Source organism: Tachypleus tridentatus, chromosome 6 (assembly GCF_004210375.1).
Source record: "Tachypleus tridentatus isolate NWPU-2018 chromosome 6, ASM421037v1, whole genome shotgun sequence".
NCBI lineage: Eukaryota > Metazoa > Arthropoda > Merostomata > Xiphosura > Limulidae > Tachypleus > Tachypleus tridentatus.
This window is the reverse complement of record NC_134830.1, coordinates 90,551,769-90,579,173: the sequence shown is the minus strand read 5'-3', so window position 1 is coordinate 90,579,173 and position 27,405 is coordinate 90,551,769. Positions and strand designations below refer to the sequence as shown.

Below are 27,405 nucleotides of genomic sequence, written 5' to 3'. Positions count from 1 at the left end.
GTTTGGGCAAAGAGATACTGAACTGATTCTTAAGGCATTTTGTATAAGTAATTACCTGGAATTAACAGATAATGAAAAAAACTTGTCCAGTGTATGATTGTCTGGCCCTTGACGTTAACAAGCACCTAAAGAAAGTGCAATTTAGGAATTGGGACACAGTTATACGTGAGCCATGCCAAAACTTTTTGATGGAAACTGAGCTGTCCACCAGGCAGAATGAAATACTCAAAAATTTCTTTTTTAAAACATGTGTGTCTTCACAAATGATCTATATCACTTACTATAAAGCTTACCTTGCAATGATGTATGAAGATCTTGAGAACATTCTTGCTGATAAATCTCTTGTGGGGTCCTCGAAGTGAGGTCATGAGTGTAACAGAATTCATGGTGATGAAGATCAAGGTGGTTACCTCAGAAATGTCATAGAAGAGGAGGAAATTGTTATCAGCAGTGCAATTGTGCTTCCAAACAAGCGTTATCTCTGCTCCATTAAGTATCGTTGACTGAGAATGATCACAACCAATGCATCTTAGCATTGTCGCTCAAAAAGGCTGAACCTCAGTAAACAAGCAGGGCTATCCAAGTCTTCCCATAATATTCGTACTACGGCCAATGTTACTGATATCTTTATCAGGAAGTCACTCCTCAAATAAAGACTATAACGCTACTATAGTTGTGGGCTGCATGGGCATTTCTGAGTGAAATATTCACATCTTGCTGGACAACAAGATGGATGGAATTCTCCATCCTAACTAATTTCATGGCAGATGTGATGGTGACTGGTATTAAACAGTACTTGTTGTCACTCAGATTTGAAAAAAACTTATGGGGTTTGAGTCAGGGCTGGCTACTAGTTTGATAGAGAGCAACAGCATGAACATTCAGCCATAGTGGTTGTGTTAAGTCCAATTTAGGCAGGATGGAGCATGGTACATGCACGTTAAACTTCATTGGTTGATACAGTGACAACTACTGCCTTATTTGAGACAGTCAAGCCAGTGGACACTTACTTTGTTCTAGATTAGGAAAGTTCTCACACGAATTTAGCTGGTGCAACCCTTTGTTCCATCATCGGTATCCTCATAATAAATGTACAATACCATGTGAAAAATGTTATGACAAAGTCAAAAATAAAATTTCAATCTATTTTCAAAAAATAAAGAAAGGTAATCACAGGTAAAACATCAAAATTTTATTAATCTTTTTATTTAGTACAACAAAAACTCATTGGAATTGTTTGGGTCAGGCAAACAGTTTATATTTTGTGTGTTCCGCTTTTGCTTTAATAACTGCAGACAGTTTTTCAGGAATTATTGCAACATATTTAATCAAAATGTCCTCTGGGATTTCATTCCAAATGTCTCTTATACATTTCCATAAATGTATTTGTAAGGAACTTTCGATTTGTCAAGTTTTAATCTATAAAATTACACATCTACTCAGTTGGATTAAGATCAGAACTATGTAGGGACCATTGCATCATTTGAATGTCTCCAGCAGCTTTTTTCTTAGTTAAGTAATTTCTGCATAGGTTGAATGAGTGTTTGGTGTCATTATCTTCTTGGTAGTAGGATATTTTACCAATAATACAGAAACCACTGATTATACCATGACAGATCAGTATCTCATGGTACTTCCAAATGTCCACCATTCTATCTATTTTGCAAATATCTCTTGTTATCTCAGCAGAAAACATCCCCAAACCCTCACTCTGCTTCCCCATGTTTCATAGTACGTATTATGCATTGAGTATATTTGTAACTGGTAGCTTTGAATTAAATATTTCCAACTTGGACTCATCCATTTATAACACTATTTTCCAATCATTTACATTTGGAGATTGAAATGAGTTTTTTTAACTGCTACATGACTAAATATTCCATTATCGTTAAGGTTTATTGACACTGTAGACCTGGACAGTTTTCTGTCACTTGGTACATATTCGTTTATGTCATTCTTGAGATCAGTGGCAGGCTTCTTCCTGAACCAAAGAATGCATAAACATAGATACTTAACATTGAATTTAACTTGTCATTGAATTTAAGTTTCTGTCTTTTCTTTTCTATTTTAAAATTTACTAATCTTAGTCTCACGATCTAAGGCATACTTGACAGCGTTTGAGAAGCATTTCAAGTCTGCAGCAGTTTGTCAAAAAATTCAATCAGTATAAGGTAAAGTTTGTATGCAAAATCTCTGCTCAACTGACAATTCTCTCACTTTTCGGGCCGTGGCATGACAACAAAACTTAATGTATAGTATTAAGCACTATCAAGGTTTATTTACAGTAGTATTAAATTTATTTATTCTAGCTTATACCAGTACCACATGCTAGCTTCTTTCTATATAATTAAAACAATACATGGGGTACCATGGTAATTATTTCAGTACCTAAGCTTGATCAATATGTTCATTCACGCAGAACAATTATAACATGCTCTTAGCACAAGTGTATGGGAATTCTCACTGTGGCTCATTCATTTGTCAACAGGGGTCAGTGAAACATTACCATAGGGTTGAAATTTACATTTGGTGAATGCATGTAAGAATTAGCTCCATAAAATAGAAATAATGACAAAATGTTCTCTTGTCCTAACACCTTTTGCACAGTATTGTACTACAAAAAAGTAATTGTCAATTGAGCTGTGCAATACGTGAAGTAAATCTTGACGAAAAATCATTCCCTACTACCTAAAACAAACCCAGGGGCAGTGGAATGTACGTGTTTAACTTCACGTACCCAAACTATGTCATGATTTGCTACAGAAAAGGTGTATCGTACTAGCACTGTAGAGTGCTGCTATTAAACCACTGCGAAAGCCTTTTCAACTTGGAAAGCAAGTAGCCGTAGCATTAATAGTAATGTGTCAATTTGGGAAATCCTAGTTTTGCATTGCAATTACGCACATTCAGCAATCCATATTTTCCGTGATTCTGGCGGATCTGTTTGTTTTAGAATTTCGCGCAAAGCTACTCAGGGGTTATCTGCGCTAGCCGTCCCTAATTTAGCAGTGTAAGACTAGAGGGAAGGCAGCTAGTCGTCACCACCCACCGCCAACTCTCGGGCTACTCTTTTACCAACGAATAGTGGGATTGATCGTCACCTTATAACGCCTCCACGGCTGAAAAGGTGAGCATGTTTGGTGCGACGGGGATGCGAACCCGCGACCCTCAGATTACGAGTCGCACGCCTTAACACGCTTGACCATGCCGGGCCCTGGCAGATCTATCCCTGCTCGTGTGTGTATTTAACTTTCAATGAGAATTAAGCGAAATATCATGTCCAGCTATATCAGAATTTGTGCTTAAAAACCAGTATAATATGCACTTAAGCGCTAGGTTCTTTGACTTTTTCACAAAGCTACATGAAGCAGTAACAGACTAAAGAAGACAGCTGGTCAACATCACCCACCGCCAACTCTTGAGCTAACTATTTTACCAATAAATAGTGAGCATCACATAATAACGCCTTCCCCTGGCTGAAAGGGCAAAGGTGACTGGGATTCGAGCACGTGACCTTCAGATTGCGAATTGAGTACCTTAACCAATGGGCCATGTCTTTGACTTTCGATTGGAGAAATTTGTCATTCATTTTGACTTAGCAAGTTGTGATGATCCTATACATTTCTTTTCTCTGTTTTATTAACATTAATTATGAGACATGTAGAAGAAGAAAAGAATCATCCAAAGTTAAAGTAAATAGTTATTCTTGCTTTGTGGCTTTCTCTCTTTGTCGGCTCAGCGGTAAGTATAAGCGAAAAAATCAGGTTTCGATACCCGCCGTGAGCAAGGTACAGACTTCTGTTACATAGTCCTTATTTCTATATCAAAATTATTTTGAGCTTTTCAAAATGAACAGTGCTTGTGAGTGAGCGATAGTAAACATTAAAATTTTTATATTCATAACAATACATTTATTACAACCACAAAATTAAGAACTACAGGTACTGTATTTAAATTTACTCACAATAAAATACCTCTTTGTATGTAACTGCCATTATTTACACTCAAAGTATCAAATAAAACAAAGTAAAGAACCTAATGTAAAATCAAAACTGAACAAACACCAACACGTATATATATATTTCCCCAAAACGTATAACCACGGTGAATATAATTGTGAATATCTTAGTTACATTGAAAATTTAAAAACAAACAAACAAACAACTGACACCTATAGGGTGTTTTTATTTAGCTTATACATGAAATAAAATAATTTACTTTTTCCATACCAAGCCTTAGTTCTATCACACTACTCTTGTGATCATAACAAAATCTTACTTAGGTATTGTACTATTTAGTAAATATTACTTGACTTTGACTTGCACTTTATCATTTCAACTATGCTAAAAATGTCTTTTATTTTACGTTCTGGGTAAATTGACAATTTCTTAAAATATTAAAAAAATTGGCAGAAATATTTAATGGATCAAAAATATACCAACATCATATTTTTCACATTTGTGTGTGAGAAAACCTGTCAACATTATATTCTTCACAGATTTTTTGTGAGAAAAGCTGTCAACATCATATTCTTCACATTTGTTTGTGAGAAAAGCTGTCAACATCATATTCTTCACATTTGTTTGTGAGAAAAGCTGTCAACATCATATTCTTCACATTTGTGTGTGAGAAAACCTTTCAACATCATATTCTTCACATTCATATGTGAGAAACGCTGTCAACATCATATTCTTCACATTTGTTTGTGAGAAAAGCTGTCAACATCATATTCTTCACATTTGTTTGTGAGAAAAGCTGTCAACATCATATTCTTCACATTCGTGTGTAAGAAAAGCTGTCAACATTATATTCTTCACATTTGTTTGTGAGAAAAGCTGTCAACATCATATTCTTCACATTTGTTTGTGAGAAAAGCTGTCAACATCATATTCTTCACATTTGTTTGTGAGAAAAGCTGTCAACATCATATTCTTCACATTTGTGTGTGAGAAAACCTGTCAACATCATATTCTTCACATTCGTATGTGAGAAACGCTGTGAACATCATATTCTTCACATTCGTATGTGAGAAAAGCTGTCAACATTATATTCTTCACATTTGTTTGTGAGAAAAGCTGTCAACATCATATTCTTCACATTTGTTTGTGAGAAAAGCTGTCAACATCATATTCTTCACACTTGTTTGTGAGAAAACCTGTCAGCATCATATTCTTCACATTCGTATGTGAGAAACGCTGTCAACATCATATTCTTCACATTCGGGTGTAAGAAAAGCTGTCAACATTATATTCTTCACATTTGTGTGTGAGAAAAGCTGTCAACATCATATTCTTCACATTTGTTTGTGAGAAAAGCTGTCAACATCATATTCTTCACATTTGTTTGTGAGAAAAGCTGTCAACATCATATTCTTCACATTTGTTTGTGAGAAAAACTGTCAACATCATATTCTTCACATTGTGTGTGAGAAAAGTTGTCAACAGAAATTTAAGAAAACGAAACCAAAGAATGCACATTAAACTTCGTTAATTTTTTAATAAAACAACCAAAAACCTTTTCTAATATAGTAGGGTTGAAACAAAGCCACACACCTTAACTATACGGCTCGAACTAGTGCGTTTCTGTATGTTTGTACTTTAGGAATACGGGTTTTGTTTTAGTGATCTGTGGAATGTTCGTTTAAGCAATATTTGCCAACTTGAAACAAACATTCGTTTATTATAATATTATATATTCACTACTGCATTTATATTAGAAATGTGATTCACTGAAATTTCACCCACTTTTAATTTAAAAATGAAATGTTATATATATATATATATATATATATAAATACAGAATAATGAATAGTTTAATGTTTGTATTACTCGCAGGAAAATATTTGCAAGAATTAGCTGTACAATATTAACTTTACACTGTGAACGATGAATTAGCTTCTCCATGTCATTTTATGAATTAAATATCATCCAATTGTAATACAAACGGTAAAACGAAGTTTGAATTTTAATAATGTTTTAAAATGTGTTAATATTTCAATTAAAACAAAATAAAACTAATGTTCATTCTTATTGAAGTTTTAATTATATTGAAATTTTAAAACAGATAAAGTTATTGGTTTGAATTATTATTGAAACAGTGAAAGATGTTTCGTATAATTGTTACTAATTATACTGTGTAGTCGAATAATAAACTTGGTGGATTGATCAATACATTGCAAAGATATTTCACAGTCATAGTAAAAACTAGATGGAACACCAATTTTTGCAAAAATTTTCAATTGATAAACCAAGTTTTTAATTTTAAACATAACATTATCAGAAAATTAAAAGCGTAGACTTGAAAGTAATGGCAAGCATATTAAGCTGCAGAGTTCGTGGTTATTTATACCAATAAAGGGGAACTAATCACGCATGCAGTGATAACATCTTTAAAATGATCATTTGTAAAGTACACTGTAAAATATAAATAGGAAATGAAATTAGTAAGTGTTTATCAATTCAATGAAACATTTAATACAAGGTTTGGCATGCTGTAATTTCCTGGTAATGTGTATTTTTTAAAACACAATTCATTTTCAGACTATCATAATGGACTGTTTTTATAACTTTCTGAATGCATTCACCTTAGCTTTAATTGTGTTTAATTACCTGATTATGCACCAGTTTAAACAAAGGAGTAGATTATAATACCAGTAAATAAAAACTTGTTTAATATCAATAGAGTTTCTTTTTGTAAATGTGTATTCCTTATTTTATTTTTAAAGCCAAATGTGAGTAGGATCAATTATATGAATTAAATAATCAAAACTGAGGACTAAACTGGTAAAAACTTTCAAAACATTTACGGTATCCGATTCTTTATCTTTCAAACTTCTGATGATCAGAAAATATTCAACTCTAGGAATAGAAGCTACATATATGCTTGTACACCCATAATTACGCCTAAATTCCAGTCCAACGGTTAAATTCAATCTTGCAGTAAAGATGAACTCTCACTACAACAACAGGAGTCAATCGTCATCCATCCCTTTTTCCAGCTATATAGTGAAAGTGTTAATTCTGAAAATAACACAAAAATATCATATATAATATACAAATCAATTATTGGATGATTTTTACTGTAAGCGTATAGAGCATTTTAAAAACATTTATTTGCAATAATAAGCAGTACCTAAGTAGTATTTTGACTACTTAACGATGGAACTTCATAAAAATAATTAAAAAGTACACTGTACTGTTTTTATAATACATAAAAATAGCTTATGAATGTATTTGTCTCATCCAATCAGTTACTGTCTGATCAAAATTAGGATTTAACAATAATTATAACAATTATAACAATAACAAATCCCCGTCACACCAAATATGCTCGCCCTTTCAGCCGTTGAGGCGTTATAATGTGGTAATCAATCCCACTATTCGTTGGTAAAGAGTTGCCCAAAAGTTGTCGATGGGTGATGATGACTAACTGTCTTTTCTGTAGTCATACACAGATAAATTAGGAACGGCTAGCGCAGATAGCCTTGTTCTAGCTTTGTGCAAAATTAAAAAAACAAATTTTCCAATGGTTGATAGAGAATCTGTATTACTGTACCTGTACACAGTTACGTGTTAACAAATTGAAATATTTTGAGTTGTTATGCCAGTAGATGCGAAATTTGAAAACACAAAATTTTAATTTTTTAAATCAAATTCCAAGAAATGAGTCTTTGGATCGAAGTGATACATTGAAAAGACTTTGAGCCTACTGGTTACATGAAATTCTGCCTTTGGTATTTTAAATAAAATAGGTCGAAAGTGGGGAACAAATGGAATTCATATTCCAATACGCTGGCTCCTATGTTACTACTTTAGGTGTCCGAAGAATGCCTTCATAGATTCTTTAAGTCATTTGTTCAGAGAAGTAAGTGCCTAAAAAGAAACATGTCAGCTTTGGTTGAGATCGGTCATTTAACAACACTGTTGGTATGCTATAAGAAAAGAGAATAATTTTAAAACAATTTATAATCTAAGTAGATACGTAGATTCATTCCATTTTTATCATCAGATGCTTATTGTTAAGTAAAATCTGTAAGAATGTACTTTATCAGTTTTCTTATTTACTGAAGATTACTCTTCAGTAAACAAAATCACCTCTCGAATAGGCAGCAAAATGCATCAACAATTTCATTATTTTAATATAATATAATGTTGTTTTTTTATACCAAGCTACTATTATTAGTTTTAAAGACTTTACAAACCTATCGTTCACATGATGGTGGTTAGCATAAATACCATGCTAACAGTACTTTAGCAAAAAAACATGCCTCACATTTAGGAAATTGGCATAGATAAATTGTTCTTTATTGTTTTAAATAACATATATATTTACAAATATGCTATTTTTATTTATCTGGGGAACGTAATACAAAGATAAGACTATATTCCACATGCTTTACAGTTCAATACCACGATTAAAAACAACAAATTACAAACTGTCTATATTTGAACAGTAATTGTACATTTGTACTTTCATCTACAGATATTTCTAAAGAAGATTAAAGAATCCAATATTATTTTATATTATTCATTTAGTTTGTGGAGAAATGTACAATTAAAATTTAAAAAAGCACACTTACTGGGATATATTTTTTAAAAAGGCGATATATATATTGTTTCTGACTCCTCTTTATTGAATTTAACGGCACTGACTCGTCTCCAACCCGAAAACTTGACCGTAAAAAAATTGGAAGTCGATTATTCTCTTGAAGTGTTGATTTTATATTTCTACGCTCAATTTCCCAAACGGATCTTCCAAATCTTCTTGGTCGGACGGGCTGATAGTGAAAACTGTGAAATGGATGATCAGGTGGAGCATTTCCAGACCATTTAGGTTTCTTAGTAGGTGGTTGAGTTACAGGAGGTCTTGTAATTGGTGGACGAGTAATTGGCGGTCTTGTTATAGGCGGTCTGGTGATTGGAGGTCTTGTTACTGGAGGCCTTGTGATCGGCGGTCTTGTTACTGGAGGCCTTGTAATTGGTGGGCGAGTAATAGGCGGCCTTGTGATCGGCGGTCTTGTGATGGGCGGACGAGTAATTGGCGGTCTTGTTATCGGGGGTCTAGTTACAGGTGGTCTTGTGATCGGTGGGCGAGTAATTGGAGGCCTTGTGATTGGTGGGCGAGTAATTGGTGGTCTTGTGATCGGCGGTCTTGTTATTGGAGGCCTTGTAATTGGTGGGCGAGTAATAGGCGGCCTTGTTATCGGAGGTCTAGTTACAGGCGGTCTTGTGATGGGCGGACGAGTAATTGGCGGTCTTGTTATCGGGGGTCTAGTTACAGGTGGTCTTGTGATCGGTGGGCGAGTAATTGGAGGCCTTGTGATCGGTGGGCGAGTAATTGGTGGTCTTGTGATCGGCGGTCTTGTTATTGGAGGCCTTGTAATTGGTGGGCGAGTAATAGGCGGCCTTGTTATCGGAGGTCTTGTGATGGGCGGACGAGTAATTGGCGGTTTTGTTATCGGGGGTCTAGTTACAGGTGGTCTTGTGATCGGTGGGCGAGTAATTGGTGGACGGGTAATTGGTGGCCTTGTTATTGGAGGTCTAGTTACAGGTGGTCTTGTTATTGGAGGCCTTGTAATTGGTGGTCTTGTAATAGGTGGGCGAGTAATTGGAGGTCTTGTTATAGGAGGTCTAGTTACAGGTGGTCTTGTGATTGGTGGACGGGTAATTGGTGGCCTTGTTATTGGAGGTCTAGTTACAGGCGGTCTTGTTATTGGAGGCCTTGTAATAGGTGGGCGAGTAATTGGAGGTCTTGTTATGGGAGGTCTAGTTACAGGTGGTCTTGTTATAGGCGGCCTTGTAATCGGAGGTCTTGTAATAGGTGGGCGAGTAATTGGAGGTCTTGTTATTGGCGGCCTTGTTATAGGAGGTCTAGTTACAGGTGGTCTTGTGATCGGTGGGCGAGTAATTGGTGGACGGGTAATTGGTGGTCTTGTTATCGGAGGTCTAGTTACAGGCGGTCTTGTGATCGGTGGGCGAGTAATTGGAGGTCTTGTGATTGGCGGTCTTGTTATCGGGGGTCTAGTTACAGGTGGTCTTGTTATTGGAGGCCTTGTAATTGGTGGTCTTGTAATAGGTGGGCGAGTAATTGGAGGTCTTGTTATAGGTGGTCTTGTGATCGGTGGGCGAGTAATTGGTGGACGGGTAATTGGTGGTCTTGTTATCGGAGGTCTAGTTACAGGGGGTCTTGTTATAGGCGGTCTTGTGATCGGTGGGCGAGTAATTGGAGGTCTAGTTACAGGTGGTCTTGTTATAGGCGGCCTTGTAATCGGAGGTCTTGTAATAGGCGGGCGAGTAATTGGAGGTCTTGTTATTGGTGGATAGGTAATTGGTGGTCTTGTTACTGGAGGCCTTGTAATAGGTGGGCGAGTAATTGGAGGTCTTGTTATTGGCGGCCTTGTTATAGGAGGTCTAGTTACAGGTGGTCTTGTGATCGGTGGGCGAGTAATTGGTGGACGGGTAATTGGTGGTCTTGTTATCGGAGGTCTAGTTACAGGCGGTCTTGTGATCGGTGGGCGAGTAATTGGCGGTCTTGTTATCGGGGGTCTAGTTACAGGTGGTCTTGTTATTGGAGGCCTTGTAATTGGTGGTCTTGTAATAGGTGGGCGAGTAATTGGAGGTCTTGTTATTGGCGGCCTTGTTATAGGAGGTCGAGTTACAGGTGGTCTTGTGATTGGTGGACGGGTAATTGGTGGCCTTGTTATTGGAGGTCTAGTTACAGGCGGTCTTGTTATTGGAGGCCTTGTAATAGGTGGGCGAGTAATTGGAGGTCTAGTTACAGGTGGTCTTGTTATAGGCGGCCTTGTAATCGGAGGTCTAGTTATAGGTGGTCTTGTAATAGGCGGTCTTGTGATCGGTGGGCGAGTAATTGGAGGTCTAGTTACAGGTGGTCTTGTTATAGGCGGCCTTGTAATCGGAGGTCGAGTTACAGGTGGTCTTGTGATCGGTGGGCGAGTAATTGGTGGTCTTGTTATCGGAGGTCTAGTTACAGGGGGTCTTGTTATAGGCGGTCTTGTGATCGGTGGGCGAGTAATTGGAGGTCTAGTTACAGGTGGTCTTGTTATAGGCGGCCTTGTAATCGGAGGTCTAGTTATAGGTGGTCTTGTAATAGGCGGGCGAGTAATTGGAGGTCTTGTTATTGGTGGATAGGTAATTGGTGGTCTTGTTACTGGAGGCCTTGTAATAGGTGGGCGAGTAATTGGAGGTCTTGTTATAGGCGGCCTTGTAATCGGAGGTCTAGTTATAGGCGGCCTTGTAATCGGAGGTCTAGTTATAGGTGGTCTTGTTATAGGCGGTCTTGTGATCGGTGGGCGAGTAATTGGTGGTCTTGTGATTGGCGGTCTAGTTACAGGTGGTCTTGTGATCGGTGGGCGAGTAACTGGTGGCCTTGTTATTGGAGGTCTAGTTACAGGTGGTCTTGTTATTGGAGGCCTTGTAATTGGTGGTCTTGTAATCGGTGGTCTCGTTATTGGTGGGCGAGTTATTGGAGGTTGAGTAATTGGTGGAAGTGTTGGGGGAACCGTTACAATAACAGGGTTGGTCGGTTCACCTGGACAACGATCTGTGCATTCTTCTTGGCATATTTCAATATTACAAGTGATGTACACATCCATACCATCCGGAAACTTGAAAGCTTTAAGGGAGTTAAATGCAATGATGCTTGCTCCTGTATCACCAGTCTGAAGAGTTCGTTTCCAATAATCAATAAGTTTGGGTCTTAATGGACAACCATCAAAATCTGTTAGCTGTAATCTTTTAGTGTCACTTTTGTTGTAGTTTGGACTGTCAAAGGCATAGCAGTCCTTCACGCTGATATCAAAGTTTTTGTTTTCATCTTGGACATAAATTACTATTGTCAATTCCTCACCAATTTTAGTTAAACCATCGATTGGCCGGGACTGTGGAAACGTTCCTTGTTGGACGTCCATCCAGCAGTTTATTTTGTCTCCTTGAAATGGAACCTGAAAAATAAGTGTTCTGTGTTTCTATTATGAATTGATATTAACACAAAATTATTACTTTGCAGCTGTTAAAAAAGTAATATAACATGATCAATGGCTCACACTTGTCAAGGTATTAAATACTCAACAACATTTTAAACAATAGGTTTTGATACCTGCATATATAAAACTTGAGAATTCATTCAATATATGAACAGATATACATTTTTTGTTTTAAAACTCTACAGAAAGGTAATATTATTATTGGAGACCTGATTATAGGTTACATAATTATGTAACATTACTCCTAAAAAGGAAAGGGATCCCATCCTATCTAATAACATTTCATTAAACAACTAACTAAAGTTTATTTGAAATTAGAAAAAAATCTTCTTCAATTACCTTCTTACAATAAAAGTTAACCAAAAATTACTTTATGTGTTGCTGTACATTTCAGAAATTTAATTATAATATATTTTATTAGCATTAAGATGTGACTATTGTTGAGTTGGTTTTGTGTTTTCTTATTGTTAAAAACAAAGTAGATTATGTACTATTTCTACATACTCATTATGATATTTCATAAAATTAAGCCAGTTACGAGAAAGAACACTTTCTGAAAGCATTTAACCTCACCACTTACTATTCCAAATGACAATAAAGAGTTAGGTAAATTTATAAAAATTAGCCAAGCGTGCAAAAGCAAATCTCAACATTTCAAGTTTGTAATAATCTTACTGAGATAACGTCCAACATGTCCACGACAAAAGGTTGGAAAATAATACGCTTCTGGAAAATATTCGTCCACTGACAAGAAATCCTTCGTGCCATATCCCAAACTTCTTGAAAATCGGGATCCATTTGAAAAATAATGATATTTTCGTAACTGAGACTTGCCCTGGGATCATTTGGGTCTGGAAAGGACGTCGTTCCACAACCTTCTTTTGGTATTTTAAACGTATATGACATTTGACCTGAATTCGCCTGGACATACCTGAAAAAAAATGTTAACTAATCGATTTCATTGATTTCAACATTTTACGCTATCACTATACTTTTACGTATTAAAACTTATTTCAGTGGAAGTTTTGAAGAAAACTACTTAAGTTATTTTGTCTTCATTATCTCATATTAAATTTCAATGGTGATAAATAGTTCTTTTGCGTCTCAAATTGTGAAAATCATAGAAAAATAAAGAGTACAAAATATGAAAGAAAAAATCTTTGTTTCTTTTAAATTCTGTAACCCCTGATTAAGTGTTGTTTAAGAGTTTAAAAGACTTTATTTATTACTAACCTATTAAAAGGGAAATGAACTGTATATTATCTCCCCCCCCCCAGTTTCACAGCGGTACGGCTGCGGACTCGACTGCTAAAAACCGGGTTTCGATACTCTTTGTGGGCTGAGCTCAGATAGCCCATTGTGTAGCTTTGTGTTTAATTCTAAAAAAAACCACAAACATAACCTGTGTATTATTTCTACAAATCCAAAGGAATGTTTCATCATACTCTGCAACTTTCACTCACTTCAATATTATAAACTGGAAAGTGATAAACCATTTCAGGTGTTATTAACATGGCAGATTTGAATCTAGCTCGCCAATTTTAAAATCCAGAACTTGTACACTGAGCCAAAGTGCGTCCCAACATGTATAAATTTTGGTAAAACTAAAATTTTGAAAATATATAACTTATCCTAACAAAAACATTTCTTTTAACACGTCCATCCAGAAAGTCCCAAGGAGAATGGTTTTGGTCATAACTTTTCGAGACAAATTTTAGTCTGTTAATTTATAAATTTTAAAGTGAAATACAACATCCTCGTGTCTTTATACTCGCTGAGAGTAAATTCGGTATATGTTAATAAATCCACATTCTCAACATCGTTAACGAAGCAGCTGACAAACTTTTATTCTTCTGCTATCATCTTTTTATGTTTAGCTTTCAACTGAGATATGAACGATTTCACCTGTGACTTGGTAGGGCGAAACATCATGGCAGTCAACAGTAGGATCAGCAGAGAGGAACATTTTTAAAGCAGCAATAGGTATAATTTTTACTCATTTTGCTGCACAACAACTACCAAGGTGGTTATAAATAGTTCCTGAATACCTCCTTGCCGTTTGAAGACTTCTATGCTTCCTATGATTGGCCTTTAAGTTCATGATGTGCTAATGGATTTCAGTCACTTTACCACTTCAAGTTACTTTTCACAGCCCCAACACTAAAAGAGTGCAGGAAATACCTTTTTTTTTTAGGATGGATGGATTTTGTGAATATAACACCCAAATTAATGTTACGGTGGTTTGATATATAGTTATTGGTGTGTTCAGCAAAGGTTGTACAAGGTGATGCTCGTAACCTCGACACAGACATCTACAATTTCCATATTTACATAGCTTAATTAAGTATGTGAGATGAGCTCACGTTAAAAAATTGACGAAAGTTGTTTTTCATACACAAATGTTGTTTGTAAATATTATTCATAATACGATCCATGCACTGACAATCCTACTATTGTAGCTCCAATATATATTGTTTAGATATTCTCTTTCGAACAGCAGCCACAGCAGAAAGCCCGAAGTGGTTTTGCAGTAAGAAAACACACACAGACACTTATTTTTTAACGAACTGATGAAGTTATTTAAATACAACGGCAAAGAATGGGTGAAAACTGTTGTACAAACGTTACTGATTCATCTCAGGTCCTGCATATTGAAATATTCTGCACGAAACAAGGAATAATGAATACTTGCAACATTCCTGCACCGATGAATATTTTTTTTATGTCAGGTCAAACTGAAGGCTAAAGAGGCGGCAATAATTGATGACACCAGATGTGAAAACAGGCCAGGGTCATTTTAGTCATTGCATGGAATTTTATATATCGTTCGAAATCTGAAATGACAGTCGATACCACCAATAATGAGAAACCGTCCTCAAAACAAACATGAAACATTCCGTAACAAGCTAGGCCCGGCATGGCCAGGTGGGTTAAGGCGTTCGACTCGTCATCTGAGGGTCGCGGGTTTGAATCCCCCTCGCACCAAACATGCTTGCCCTTTCAGCCGTGGGGGCGTTATAATATGACGGCCAATCCCACTATTCGTTGGTAAAAGAGTAGCTCAAGAATTGGCGGTGGGTGGTGATGACTAGCTGCCTTCCCTCTTGTCTTACACTGCTAAATTAGGGACGGCTAGCGCAGATAGCCCTCGAGTAGTTTTGCGCGAAATTCAAAAAACAAACAAATCGTAACAAGCTAAAGATTTGTCAACAGAACTGGTAGATAATATTCATACAAATAGAGATAAAAGTATTTAGAAAATTGTCAAACATCGTTGTAATCCCCCCCTCCAGTGGCACAACGGGATGTCTGCGGACTTACAACGCTAGAATCCGGGTTTCAACATGCATGGTGAGCAGAGCACGAATAGCCCATTGTGTAGCTTTGTGCTTAAAGTTGAACAAAGAAACGAACAAATCGTCGTAATTTAAAGTCTTGATTTTCAGTCATCTAGACTTTCACGTGTTCGATTTCGTGTGTTGTGTAAGGAATAATATCAAGGGTAAACAGTCTTGAACTGTTAAAATTTATCATTTCTGTGTTATGCTTATAGATTAGAAATACACAAAATAATGCGTCAAAGAAAGTGTCACGACGCGCTGTTAAAGTTTGATGTGATTACCAATCAATGTACGTTAGCAATTTGAAGATAACTTGATCACGTTTTCAAAAATGACTTCTTTGACGTTTGTAACTTAGGAGGATAAAGAGACAAAACAACAACATAAACTGAGGTTCATTTTCATTTACCAGGATCAATTGAATATACCAAGCTATATTATCGTTAGTTTAAAGACGTTTGGGTCAGATTGATTTGATTTTAAGGTTTTGGAAAGCTCTAATTATGACTTACGTTCATTAACAGCTAAGGAAATAACAAAATTATTGTTAGATATTCGAATAGCCAGATATTGGTAAGCGAGTTACTGGAGTGCTTGCAATTGGTGAGCGAGTTGTTGGAGGCCTTTAAGCCAATTACAATTTATAGTTGAAGTAAATTTGTAACTTTATAGATATTACGAGATCTGGGCGGAGGTATTCAGTGAACTCTAAGAATATGTCGAACTGCGCAAGAAATTCGCTTATGCAAGTAAACTAACAAATTTTACAAACAAAAGAAATTCAAAAAAGTGTCGTATCGCGAACCAAAATGTTCACAGGTTTGTCAGTTTTATTGCTTGAGTGTTATAATACATTTTAGATAAAATATTTAGACCAAATATAAATATGTAAATTAACAAGTGTTTTCCTGATATTTATTTGTTTTATAACAAAATGTCTTATCTGTCAAAAAATATGCTGGGGGGAGTGATAAATAAGAACAATAATGAGGAAAAGCTTTGAAGTTGTTAAAAACTAAAACCAATGAAAGAATGATTTCCAACGAACAATCCAATCAATAGTAGTTCCACCTATGTTTTATGAAAAAAAAGAAAAAATAGCGATAGTTATTAAATAACCTAAAATTCACACTGAACAGTTAAGTTAAATGGTTTCCTATTAACAAGGTCTTTCTATTGAGCGAATAAATTTATTATCCACTAAAGATTCAAACGACTGTGATAAGTTTAATTCTTACAGGAAGGAAATATAAATATTTTCAGATCTTGAAAGTATTAGTAAATTTAACAAAACAAAATAAGCACATAAACATCACCAATGTAATATTAATCAGAATGTTATATATATATATATATATTGTTGGTTAATTTTGTGTTTTAAACAGTTTTTTGTTCTTGTTCTTTTTCATACTAGGTATAGTATATAGAATGTTTGAGTTTCTCAGAATGGTCTTGAATGAGCTTATTTGAAGTTCCTTTAGTACAACGAAAATAATTAAACTGTTCTTATTTTGATTGCTCTTTTCAACGGATGTAAAATGTAAACACACTAAGCTTCTTTTTATATATTGTTTTTAAATCATACTGTTACTTTCTGCCTTATTCTTACATGGTTTAGAAGTTATTTCGCATTGAGAGGTATTCATTGGAGAAAGTGTGGATTATGCGTTTATATAGTTTATACACATTATAATATAAACTTTGTTTAGGAAATTGTGGAGAAGGTACAGTCGGAACAACTGCTTTATACACAAAATTATATCTTGTTTTGTTAATTTATTATTAAAATACTAATAGATAAGTGTCCATAATGAATAATATTGTACAGGAAGACTTGGTCCATACGAGGGCTGTTCAAAAAATACGCGGACAGACGTCATAAAACAAAATGTACTTTATTTAGAAGTTACAGGTCTGGGATCCCTTCAAAGTACTCTCCTCCCCAACGCACACACTTATCCCAACGGTGTTTCCACTTGTTGAAACAGTCCTGGTACACTTCTTTTGTAATGTCCTCCAGCTCCTTCGTCGCATTTGCCTTAATCTTGGGAATCATCTCAAATCTTCTTCCTTTCAAGGATTTTTTGAGTTTGGGGAACAAGAAAAAATCGCAAGGAGCAAGGTCAGGTGAGTAGGGGGGGGGGAAGAACAGTGATCGAGTGTTTGGCCAAAAACTCACGAGTTCTGAGGCACAAATTTCGCAGCAACGCGGTGCATCTTCAATTTTTCGGTCAAAATCTCGTAACAAGATCCAACTGATATCCCACACTCTCCAGCAAGCTCCCTGACAGTCAGACGTCGATTTGCTCGCACCAGGGTGTTGATTTCGTCGACGTGTGGGTCGTCAGTTGACGTGGAAGGACGTCCAGGACGCTCATCATCTTCAATGGACTGTTGACCATTCTTAAAACGTTCATGCCACTTGAAACATGCCGTACGCTTTATAGCAACATCACTGTAAGCCGTGTTAAGCATAGCAAAAGTTTCAGTCGCAGATTTTCCAAGTTTAACACAAAATTTCACATCAAGTCGTTGCTTCTTCAGGTCATTCATTCTGAAATCCGCCAAACGAAAACATCGCACTTCACTTAAAACCGCGTAGCTAATACACAAATAAAGATATCTGCAATCGGTAAATGGCGTCGTAATCAGCTGATCTGTGCAAACCCAGCGACACCAAGCGTATTCCCCTGAAACCAACTGGAGCCGCGCAATTCAAACAGTCCGCGTATTCTTTGAACAGACCTCGTATTTCCTGGTCACGAGTAAAATAATTTACAATAAAACTACATTGGTGTCATTTACAGTGAGTAATAAATTTGTATTTCTCCTATTTTTATTTATTTTTACCTTCAAGTGCTATAAAAGTTGTGCCTACCATTTGTTGTTCTGTTGAGTGGCTGGTGATAATTTCAAAACAATGGATCACTTAGGTACAACTTCTCAGCAGTTTTATAAACCATTTGTTTTATAGATGAAGACTTCTGGTTGAAAAGCATTATTAATTTAACTGGGACAACAAATGTAGAAATCCGGGATGACGTTATTTTTATTTCGTCCTCCAGGACACGTGTTTGATTTATATGGCCATTACAATGATTATGCTTCCTATAGTCCTTGAGCTTAGGGTCTACAACTCAAGTCTCAAACTGACTGCACGTAATTCAAATTATACATTTTTGAATAGTGTCAAAGAGGATGACTTACATAATTCGCAAATGTTGCAACGTCCTTAAAGAAGTCTAAATCTGAAAGATGCCCTACATTTTTAATTCTACTTTTGAAAAAAGTAAATTTTTCATAATTCATGTTAATTATGCTTTTTGACTAGGTATTTTACTCTGAGATTTTGATTACCTTAATTCGAATTTTTATTAAATAATCCTGGAATGATCGTAGATCATGCTTCTTGTTTTAAAATCGTATTATCACTATAATACCAATTTTAACAACAGTCCCACCTTTATAAGTTTTAATGCAAGGTAAACAAAGTTCTGTAATATTGGGTGTGATTTTCAACAGTTTTAACCTCAGGTCAGGTTGAGCATTTACCCTGCTTCATGATTTGGACTTTAGGGCCACTAGTGACGGAAATCTCGTCTCGAACAAGTACGTAATAGGAAAAGGTACCAGACAATGGACTATTTTTCCTGCAAGTTATGGGTATTATCCAGTTTTCTGAATCCCAAACTCTAATAATGGATTTAAACTGTAATCTTAATGTTCTGTACCAAGAAAGCTCCAAAGATGGCCCCTCTTTTATATAAAAACTATCAGGTAAGCCACTATTTTATTATGCCCGAAAACTCCAAAGTTTACATTTTCTAACATTAACTTTTAGGTTTTTACACTTAATTTGTACATATTCTTCCTGCTTAATACCTGAATATTTAAGGTATCAAAAGTCGGGTTTGCTCTGGGTTTTACAAATCCCCCTACCACCACCAACAGTTATAAAACCTTTCAGCAAACCACTTGAAAGCAGCTCAAACTACCAGTAGTCTGACGACCACAGTCTGGGAAACTGTACTGAGTGTATATATATCTCGGTTTGCAATAATGTTATGATGTGTGCAAAATTTGTTTTGTGAATATATAGAAAATTCCTTTTAAGACAGATTTGAACCTTAACTAAGACATCCAAGTTTTTCTCAACATTCTAACTATTTCGTTGAAAGGTAGTTTATTCATTTGGTTCATCAATCTAATATTAAAAACAGAATCTACGTAATATGCCATAAACGTTGACATTTTTTAAGGGTGATATTTTATAAGAGACAGAAACATTTGCTTTGGCCGTCAACCCAGTATGGCCAGGTGGGTTAAGGCGTTCGATTCGTAATTTGAGAGTCGCGGGTTCGAATCCCTATCATACTAAACATGCTCGCCCTTTCAGCCGTGGGGACGTTATAATGTGATGGTCAATCCCACTATTCGTTGGTAAAAGAGTAGCCTAAAAGTTTGCGGTGGGTGGTGATGACTAACTGCCTTCCCTCTAGTCTTACACTGCTAAATTAGGGACGGCTAGCGCGGATAGCCCTCGAGTAGCTTTGCGCGAAATTCAAAACAAACAAAGCTTTGATCTTTGTACTAATTTTTACGACTAAAAAGACTGAGCGTTTTTTTTAAAAAACCCGGGTAAATTACATTGGTTTAGAAATTTAAACTTCATAAAAGTTGTTTTGATTTTAATAACGGATTTATCATAGATTTACGTTGATATCGTAAATAATATTATTTTTTTTATTACGTCAGGAATTTTCACATATGTTGATGAAAAACTTTTACTTAGGTCAAATTATTATTATTTCGTTTACCATATGAATGTTTTTTTTTTTTGTTTGTGTTGTAGAACGATTCGTACGACTCGCTCGCGATTGTTCGAGACAAATCTTTAGCCAGTAGTTGTCAACGTATTAAGCATAAGAAAATGTGATCCACTTTCAATGAAAATGATTCACTTACGTAAAATTAGTTCTGTGAAAAATTTGTACATTATGGAGAAATATAGATACCATTTTCGGATTCACCGTATAGGGATTACTGTGGGACATGCCAAAAATTCAAGACAATGAAACCATCATACGCCTGCATTAGCAGTGTAAAATTCCTATTCACTATTATTTTTAATTGGATCTGGGCTTAAGTATTTGGTGAAATATTTTAGAATCTGTTATTGGGCAAAGAATACACTCGTGCAAGTAAACTCACAAATCTTCAGTATTAGTTTATAAAACTTACACAGTAATTTTTAATACATATTATAGTAAAAGTGTTAATCAAGTTAATAACCATTCTTTCCTTTTTTCAAACAAAAAAAATTCAAAAAGTGTCGTATCGCGAACCAAAAAGTTTACAGTTTCTCAGTTTTAGTTCTTGAATGTTGTAATATATTTTAGGTAAAATATTTAGAGTATATTGAAAATATAAAGTAGCTTGTTCAAAATAAATGTATATTTCATTTGACGAAGTTATGAATGGAACAAAGTATTTTAGTCGCAGTTACGCTGAGCGAGGCCAATGGTCAGTGTTCCGATCTATTATTTTGAGAGTCCATATTTCGCGTCCTTTTATCGCAAATGAAGTATTTCAAGCGTTACAATTTAACGTCTCTGCGTTATCTATCAATATAATGCACAAGCAATTTGTGTCTGTGTTTTTGTTGAAGTTCTTTAGTGCAGGTGCCAATTTTCGAATATATTTATATATTCACAGAGTTGGAGTTGTGAGACACATGCATAGGGATGATGGAGATGATGGTTTACAGGAGGGTATGTTATTCGGATTGTAGAAGGAGTTCAGGTGAAATGACGGGTGACGAACCAATTGCTGTAATTGGAGAATTAATTTTTACTCGAGAACTACTATAACAAGTTAATTCTAGTTGGAAAGGGTTAGTAGAAGAGATCTTACAAACGTTTATTTACATGATAAATAAGTGCCCATTTAGTCTGGAATCTTAAACGCATTATTAGTCAATTATTTGAATCGCTTGGTTCTATAAAACTACCGCATTGTTTTATTTTTAATAGGACTCCCTGTCTCATCAGTTAATTGGATACGTTTTGCGTTAGCATTTTCAAATTTTGGACTATCATAACCGTAATAGTCCCTGATGAGATCAAACGAACCACCTTAGTCCCATACGTATGTAACCTTCGCGAGTTTATCTAATTTTGATGATTCCATTGAGGGGAGTAAAATAATCCTCACTCTTCTAGAAATCCACATAACAGTCGACATTGTCTTATATGAAGAATACTTCATGAACGTCCAATTTAACAAAAATGAGCAGATGGAACGTGAGAAGCTTTTCAACATTCGAAACCGAACGAGATCTTCTTGGCTATATCCCAAAACTCTTGAAAAAGTTCGTCGCTCTAAAAGATTACGGTATTATTGAATTCATACAGTTAATATTATCGTTTCGTATATTTTTGCATCCGTTCGAATGATAAAATTGTGGATATTTCTTCCGCTCTGAGGATTGACAATGGCAGTAGTTAAGTGATGAAACGAGAATGTAGAGAAAAGAACAATAAAAGTAATGAAAGAGATTGACAGTGATTATAAAAAAAGGAAAGTTTGGAAGTACACTGGCAAATGTTTAGGTTCGTTTTGATTTAATGTCACCTTAAACAACTAAGATTTACACAGAGGTTATTTTTTTAATAGCTAATTTAGGAAACATTTTATGTAATTTAGTATTACTTAAGTCGCCGCTTTAATAAACACTTCGCCTCCATTCTATTTCTCCTAGTTAAATAAACCTATTCAATTTTAATAAATGATTTATTTTAGTTAAATAATATCAAAATTACGCAATAAAATTATTGATTATGATAGAACATCACAGTTTCTGCTGTTAAAAGTATACTTTGATATAAAAGATATCATATCCAAAACCAAAAAAAAACAAAAAAAACGAACATCCACAAGTTATAAACAACTTGAATTTTTGTTGGTTTTTATCATTACATTGGAATAAACTTTACATAAACGAAATAGGTTTTTCATCAAGTGTTGTTTAGAGAAGATGAAAGCAAAAATTTTTAAGATGGTAGGTAGTTCAAAAGTTCTATTTGAAACGATTTATATGTTTTCATTTTTCTATTCAAGTTCCATTGTCCACAGCAGTTCAACGTTTCGTTGTGCATTGAAACTACAGACATAGTTAGTTATCTAATGATGCAAAATTAATATCTCATTAAAAATAATTATTGTTATTTAGGTAGTGAATGTACAACGCACAAACATTTTTTGACTTTTGACTTCTGTTAACATAGTAATCATCACTAGGGTCATTCAAAATAAATGTACTAGTCAAATTTAGAGTTAGGCCGAGCGCTGTCCAATGATTAGTATGTTGATCTGTACATTCGAGATTCAGTGGTTCCGTCAGTTATTAAAAATATGAAAAAAAGTTTTTGGCACTTTCAGAACGGAGGTGTGTTGTAAATGAGGCTGTTAAACCCCATTCAGTTTGGAAACTCTCACTTGAGTAGCTGCTACCCATTTTATCTATCATTTAAGTAGATGCCACCCTTTTAATCTATCACTGGTAGTTGACACTCCTTTCATCTATCACTAGAGTAGGTTCCAACCCTTTAATATTTTACTTGAGTATGTGGTACCTCTTTAATCTATAATCTGAGTACTTCTCACCCTTTAATATATCACTTGCGTAGGTTCCACCCCTTAATCTATCACTTCAAAATGAGATGCGGCTAGCACACGTAGCCATCTTAACTTTCGCGAAATTTAATAAACATACAAGTTTTAGAATCCTTGTGAAAAGCTTCACAAAAGGCACAGCCATCCCTAATGTTAAACTGATAGACTTAAGTGGAAAACAGCAAGTGAATTGCATCTACCGCCAAATCTTGGGTTATTCGTATCTGAATTAATAGCTAAACTTAACCGTCATTCTTACAGCCAACCTACGGCCACAGAATGCGAGATGTGTTTCTTTGGCAATAGAATGCGAATCATGAATCGTCCAGACATTTATAAACCACGTAAGTTAGAAATCAGTTTTATTCATTTGAAAGCGTTGCCATATGGTAAACAATATGTATATTTTGATAGGGGCAATGTAATATATTTTGTCTTATTATGTGTAAAGAATATTATTTTTTACTGTTTGTAGAATACTGAGTAAGGATATGATATGCATACCGAAATATCTATTAATCATACGTTACCTTTCCTAAGCTCTATTTCCCAAGCTACAACACTTATTTATGAAAAGAATATTCGTACGTTAGAAAAATACTCTAATAATATAATTGTTTCTTTTATGAGTAGCGAATTTATTTTTAAAATATTGGGCTAAAACAGGGTTATTTATTTTTCGCACATTAGATACACATGTACAATGTAATAACCTTATAAATTGGATTTAAATGAGAACTCGAGTAAATCTATGTTAATGAAGTGTGCAAAATTTCATTTTCTTTTTCTGTAGTGGCATCGGTTTGTTGCTCATCTTATTCCTAAACTATAAGCAAAATCAACTAAACGAGATCTCTGAATTCCCCATGCGCTCCTTTGCTTTAAGAAACAGGTTTCAAAACTTACCTGCAGGTAGCAGTACTATAGTGCCCTTTAGAAAAGATGATACCGTTGTAAGGTCTGTCAAACTCTATAAACACAGTCATCCCAGTCTTCTCGCAATGAACGTCTAAAGTTGTGATCTGTGGCATCATGGCCGCAGGAGACAGTCCTATGTCTAGCTGGCCCCATGTTATCTGATTACATAATAATTGTTTGTTTTAAAAATTTTCAAAACATTTAGCATTTTACTTATATTGTATACTAACATGGAAATAGATTCACAGAATAAATTACGTTTTAATAAAGAAGGCAAAATTATGGATTCGAACTCCGAAAACATAAATATAAACAGACAAAATATGTTTATACATTTTCTAAGAGTAATACTTCGTTTATGTTTTTTTTTCGCTACTTACAAGGGTTTTCTATACAATTTTGGGTATCTTGTAAACATTGTTTAATTTTAATTATACGAATGATTTTTTTTTTGTTTTGAATTTCGCGCAAAGCTACTCGAGGGCTATCTTCGCTAGTTGTCCCTAATTTTACAGTGTAAGACTAGAAGAAAGGCAGCTAGTCATTATCACGTATCGCTAACTCGTGTACTTTTACCAACGAAAAGTGAGCTTGACCCGCATTATAACGCTGAAAGGGCGAACATGTTTGGTGTGAGGGTCGCAGGTTTGAATTCCCGTCGCATCAAGCATGCTCGCCCTTTCAGCCATGAGGGCGTTATAATATGACGGTCAATCCCACTATTCGTTGGTAAAAGAGTAGCTCAAGAGGTGGTAATGACTAGCTGCCTTCCCTCTAGTTTTACAGTGCTAAATTAGAGACGGCTAGCGTAGGTAGCCCTCGAGGTAGCTTTGCGAAAAATTCAACAAAACAAACAAAAATATTCAAAGCAACCATTACACTATTAATCATCACATTACCGAAATAAGAGATTTTTTTATTTTAAGCCTAACTAAAACATGGTTCTCAAGATCGTTATAACTGAATGTTGTAGAACACCTACACACATTTACTCTTAGAAAGCTTCCATATTTCTGTTTGAAACTAGGTCAACGATCATCCTGAGGCAAGGTAAACTGTCCTTAACGTGGAGACGGATGCAATAGTAACATCAAAGAGACGTGAGAAAAGGTTAATTTGTTGGCTAAACTATTAAGAATATTTAACATCAACCGGTTCTCAAAATCAGCTTACTCCAGTAAAACGCCTAACTTTGTATGTATTTGAAACAAAAATTCACTCTATGGGTGTGTGAAAAAGTATTATTTTTACTGTTTAATGACTTTTAAAATGCTTATGCGTGATTTAATATGTTGTTTTTACATATGGACGAGTTTTAATGTACTTTCATTATCCCAAACAGGCGCCAGGGAAGATTTAAAGCATTGTCAACGAATTCTATAATATTTGATTTTGAATTTCGCGCAAAGCTACTCGAGGGCTATCTGCGCTAGCCTTCCCTAATTTACCAGTGTAAGACTAGAGGGAAGACAGCTAGTCATCACCACCCACCGCCAACTCTTGGGCTACTCTTTACCAACAAATAGTGGGATGGACCGTCACATTATAACGCCCCTACGGCTGAAAGGGCGAGCATGTTTGGTGCGACTGGAATTCGAACCCGCGACCCTCGGATTACGAGTCAAACGCCTTAACCCACCTGGCCATGCCGGGCCGGATTCTATAATAATTGTTTTTTGTCGTTGGCTAACAGCATAGGAAGTTGGAGAAAATGTAAATTTTTCGCTCAAAACGAATACTAATGAATAAATATTGTGTATTTACGAATTAATTCACACAATTAACTGTTCTTAATTTTAAATACATTTCATGATCATGGTAACATGAAAACCATCTGCGTTTTTTATATAGTTAAGCACAAACTACTTTAAACTAACAGCTTTTATTGAATATATTTTCTATAAAAGGTGAAAAATATGTTGTATTATTTTCCCCTTTAAATGTCTGAGTAAACCATTAGAAATAAACATCGAATCGATTTATTTGTATTTGATTATCAATGTTGATATGTGGATTTAAAATTGTTACTGATTTCATCATGCTCTAAAATCCTCGTTGATGTTCTTAATAATCAACCATAAGCTAATCTATCTTTGGTGAAAATCAGTTACGGTTGTTGAAATGATATTAATACTTAATAACATTTAAAATATTGAACAAGTATTGAAGGAACAACTTAAAATTTTTTAGGAACGTTTTGCTATAATCATATGGATTTAAGTCTTTGTAAATCATTCAACTTCTATTCCACGAACCAGTGTCATCAATTCCATAATGTAAACATAAATCAAAGCGTAAAAACTTTCATTGAACTTAAAAAACAACAACAATAAAAAACTTGTAAAACCACCAGTCACCCCCCCCCCCCAAGACTTTATTTGATAAAATATTCACAACATATTAAATACAAAAGTAACGGCATTTAAGACAGGGAAAGTGGGCATAAACATAATATATCTACTACAGAGATATAAACTACGATATATCTACTACAGAGAGATAAACACAATATATCTATTACAGAGAGATAAACACAATATTAACTTTAAACTTCTTTAGAACACACTGACCTGGGTCCTCGTAATACAAGGGACAGTCAATTATTGTTTAATTAAATTTACTCGCAATTAAAAATGAAATCTTACTTGTAATATGTGGTAAAATATGACTTTTTATTCGACATGGTTTATGCAATTTTGTACGCCATGTGAATCAGAATATTATTTTTTTTATTTGTTACTAAGTGCAAAGCTACACAAAGAGCTATCTGTATACTGCCCACCACGGGTATCGAAACCCGTTTTTTAGCAGTTTAAGTCCGGTATTGTTGGGCAGAATATTGTTATTGTAACGTTTACGTATGGTAGGTTCACAGTTTTCTGTTATGTACATTGCGAAGTGTTTTATTTTTGATACATTTAAAATGAAAACAAAGACGTAAATCACTAATATTTCTGCTTCTGAGTAATAACACCAGTTGAGAATATTTGACTACAGAGAGTTTATAAAATAACATTATATATATCTACAAATAAACTTCAGGGGTTGAATATATCAGAATTTATAGAAAAAAAAACATCATCACCTCTTAGTTTAAATAATTTCTATTTAAAATGTAAAACTCTTCAAGAGTGTTTCAGTAACTAACTCTACAACTTTACAATACGTCATCTTTTTTTCTTTTTACCAAACTATTACCATAATTAATGTACGAACCATACATTTCTTTACTGGGAACTCAGTTATTCAATATATATATATTATGGGTCATCTTTCTTCGTACTAGCTTATATCCTCAGCATACAGCTCTATCACATGGCAGATTTTTTTATTCTCGCACACATCTATCTTTATTCCAGATTAAGTCATCAGAATGAGACTCTTTCACGTGTTATCTTTCATTGTTCTATCATACATTCTCAGGATACATTTTTTTCATGTGTCTTATTTCTTTACTCTAGCTTACATCCT

At 35.0% G+C, this 27,405-nt stretch overlaps 1 protein-coding gene across 7 annotated transcripts in view; it reads right to left on the bottom strand.

The window, feature by feature from the left end:
• Positions 1-3,888: 3,888 nt before the first annotated feature.
• The window catches only part of LOC143253018 (uncharacterized), a 44,525-nt gene continuing 21,008 nt past the window's right edge, over positions 3,889-27,405 (bottom strand). For 2 of the 7 annotated variants that reach the window (XM_076506062.1, XM_076506065.1), the window contains 4 exons: positions 23,923-24,092; positions 12,677-12,932; positions 8,579-11,959; positions 3,889-7,019 (listed from right to left, as the gene is read on the bottom strand). In XM_076506062.1, coding sequence (XP_076362177.1) covers positions 7,014-7,019; positions 8,579-11,959; positions 12,677-12,932; positions 23,923-24,092 — 3,813 coding nt within the window. In that variant the 3' untranslated portion in view covers positions 3,889-7,013. The remainder of the gene's footprint in view (positions 7,020-8,578; positions 11,960-12,676; positions 12,933-23,922; positions 24,093-27,405) is intronic. The other 5 variants (XM_076506067.1, XM_076506066.1, XM_076506068.1 and 2 more) reach the window with 5 other exon arrangements.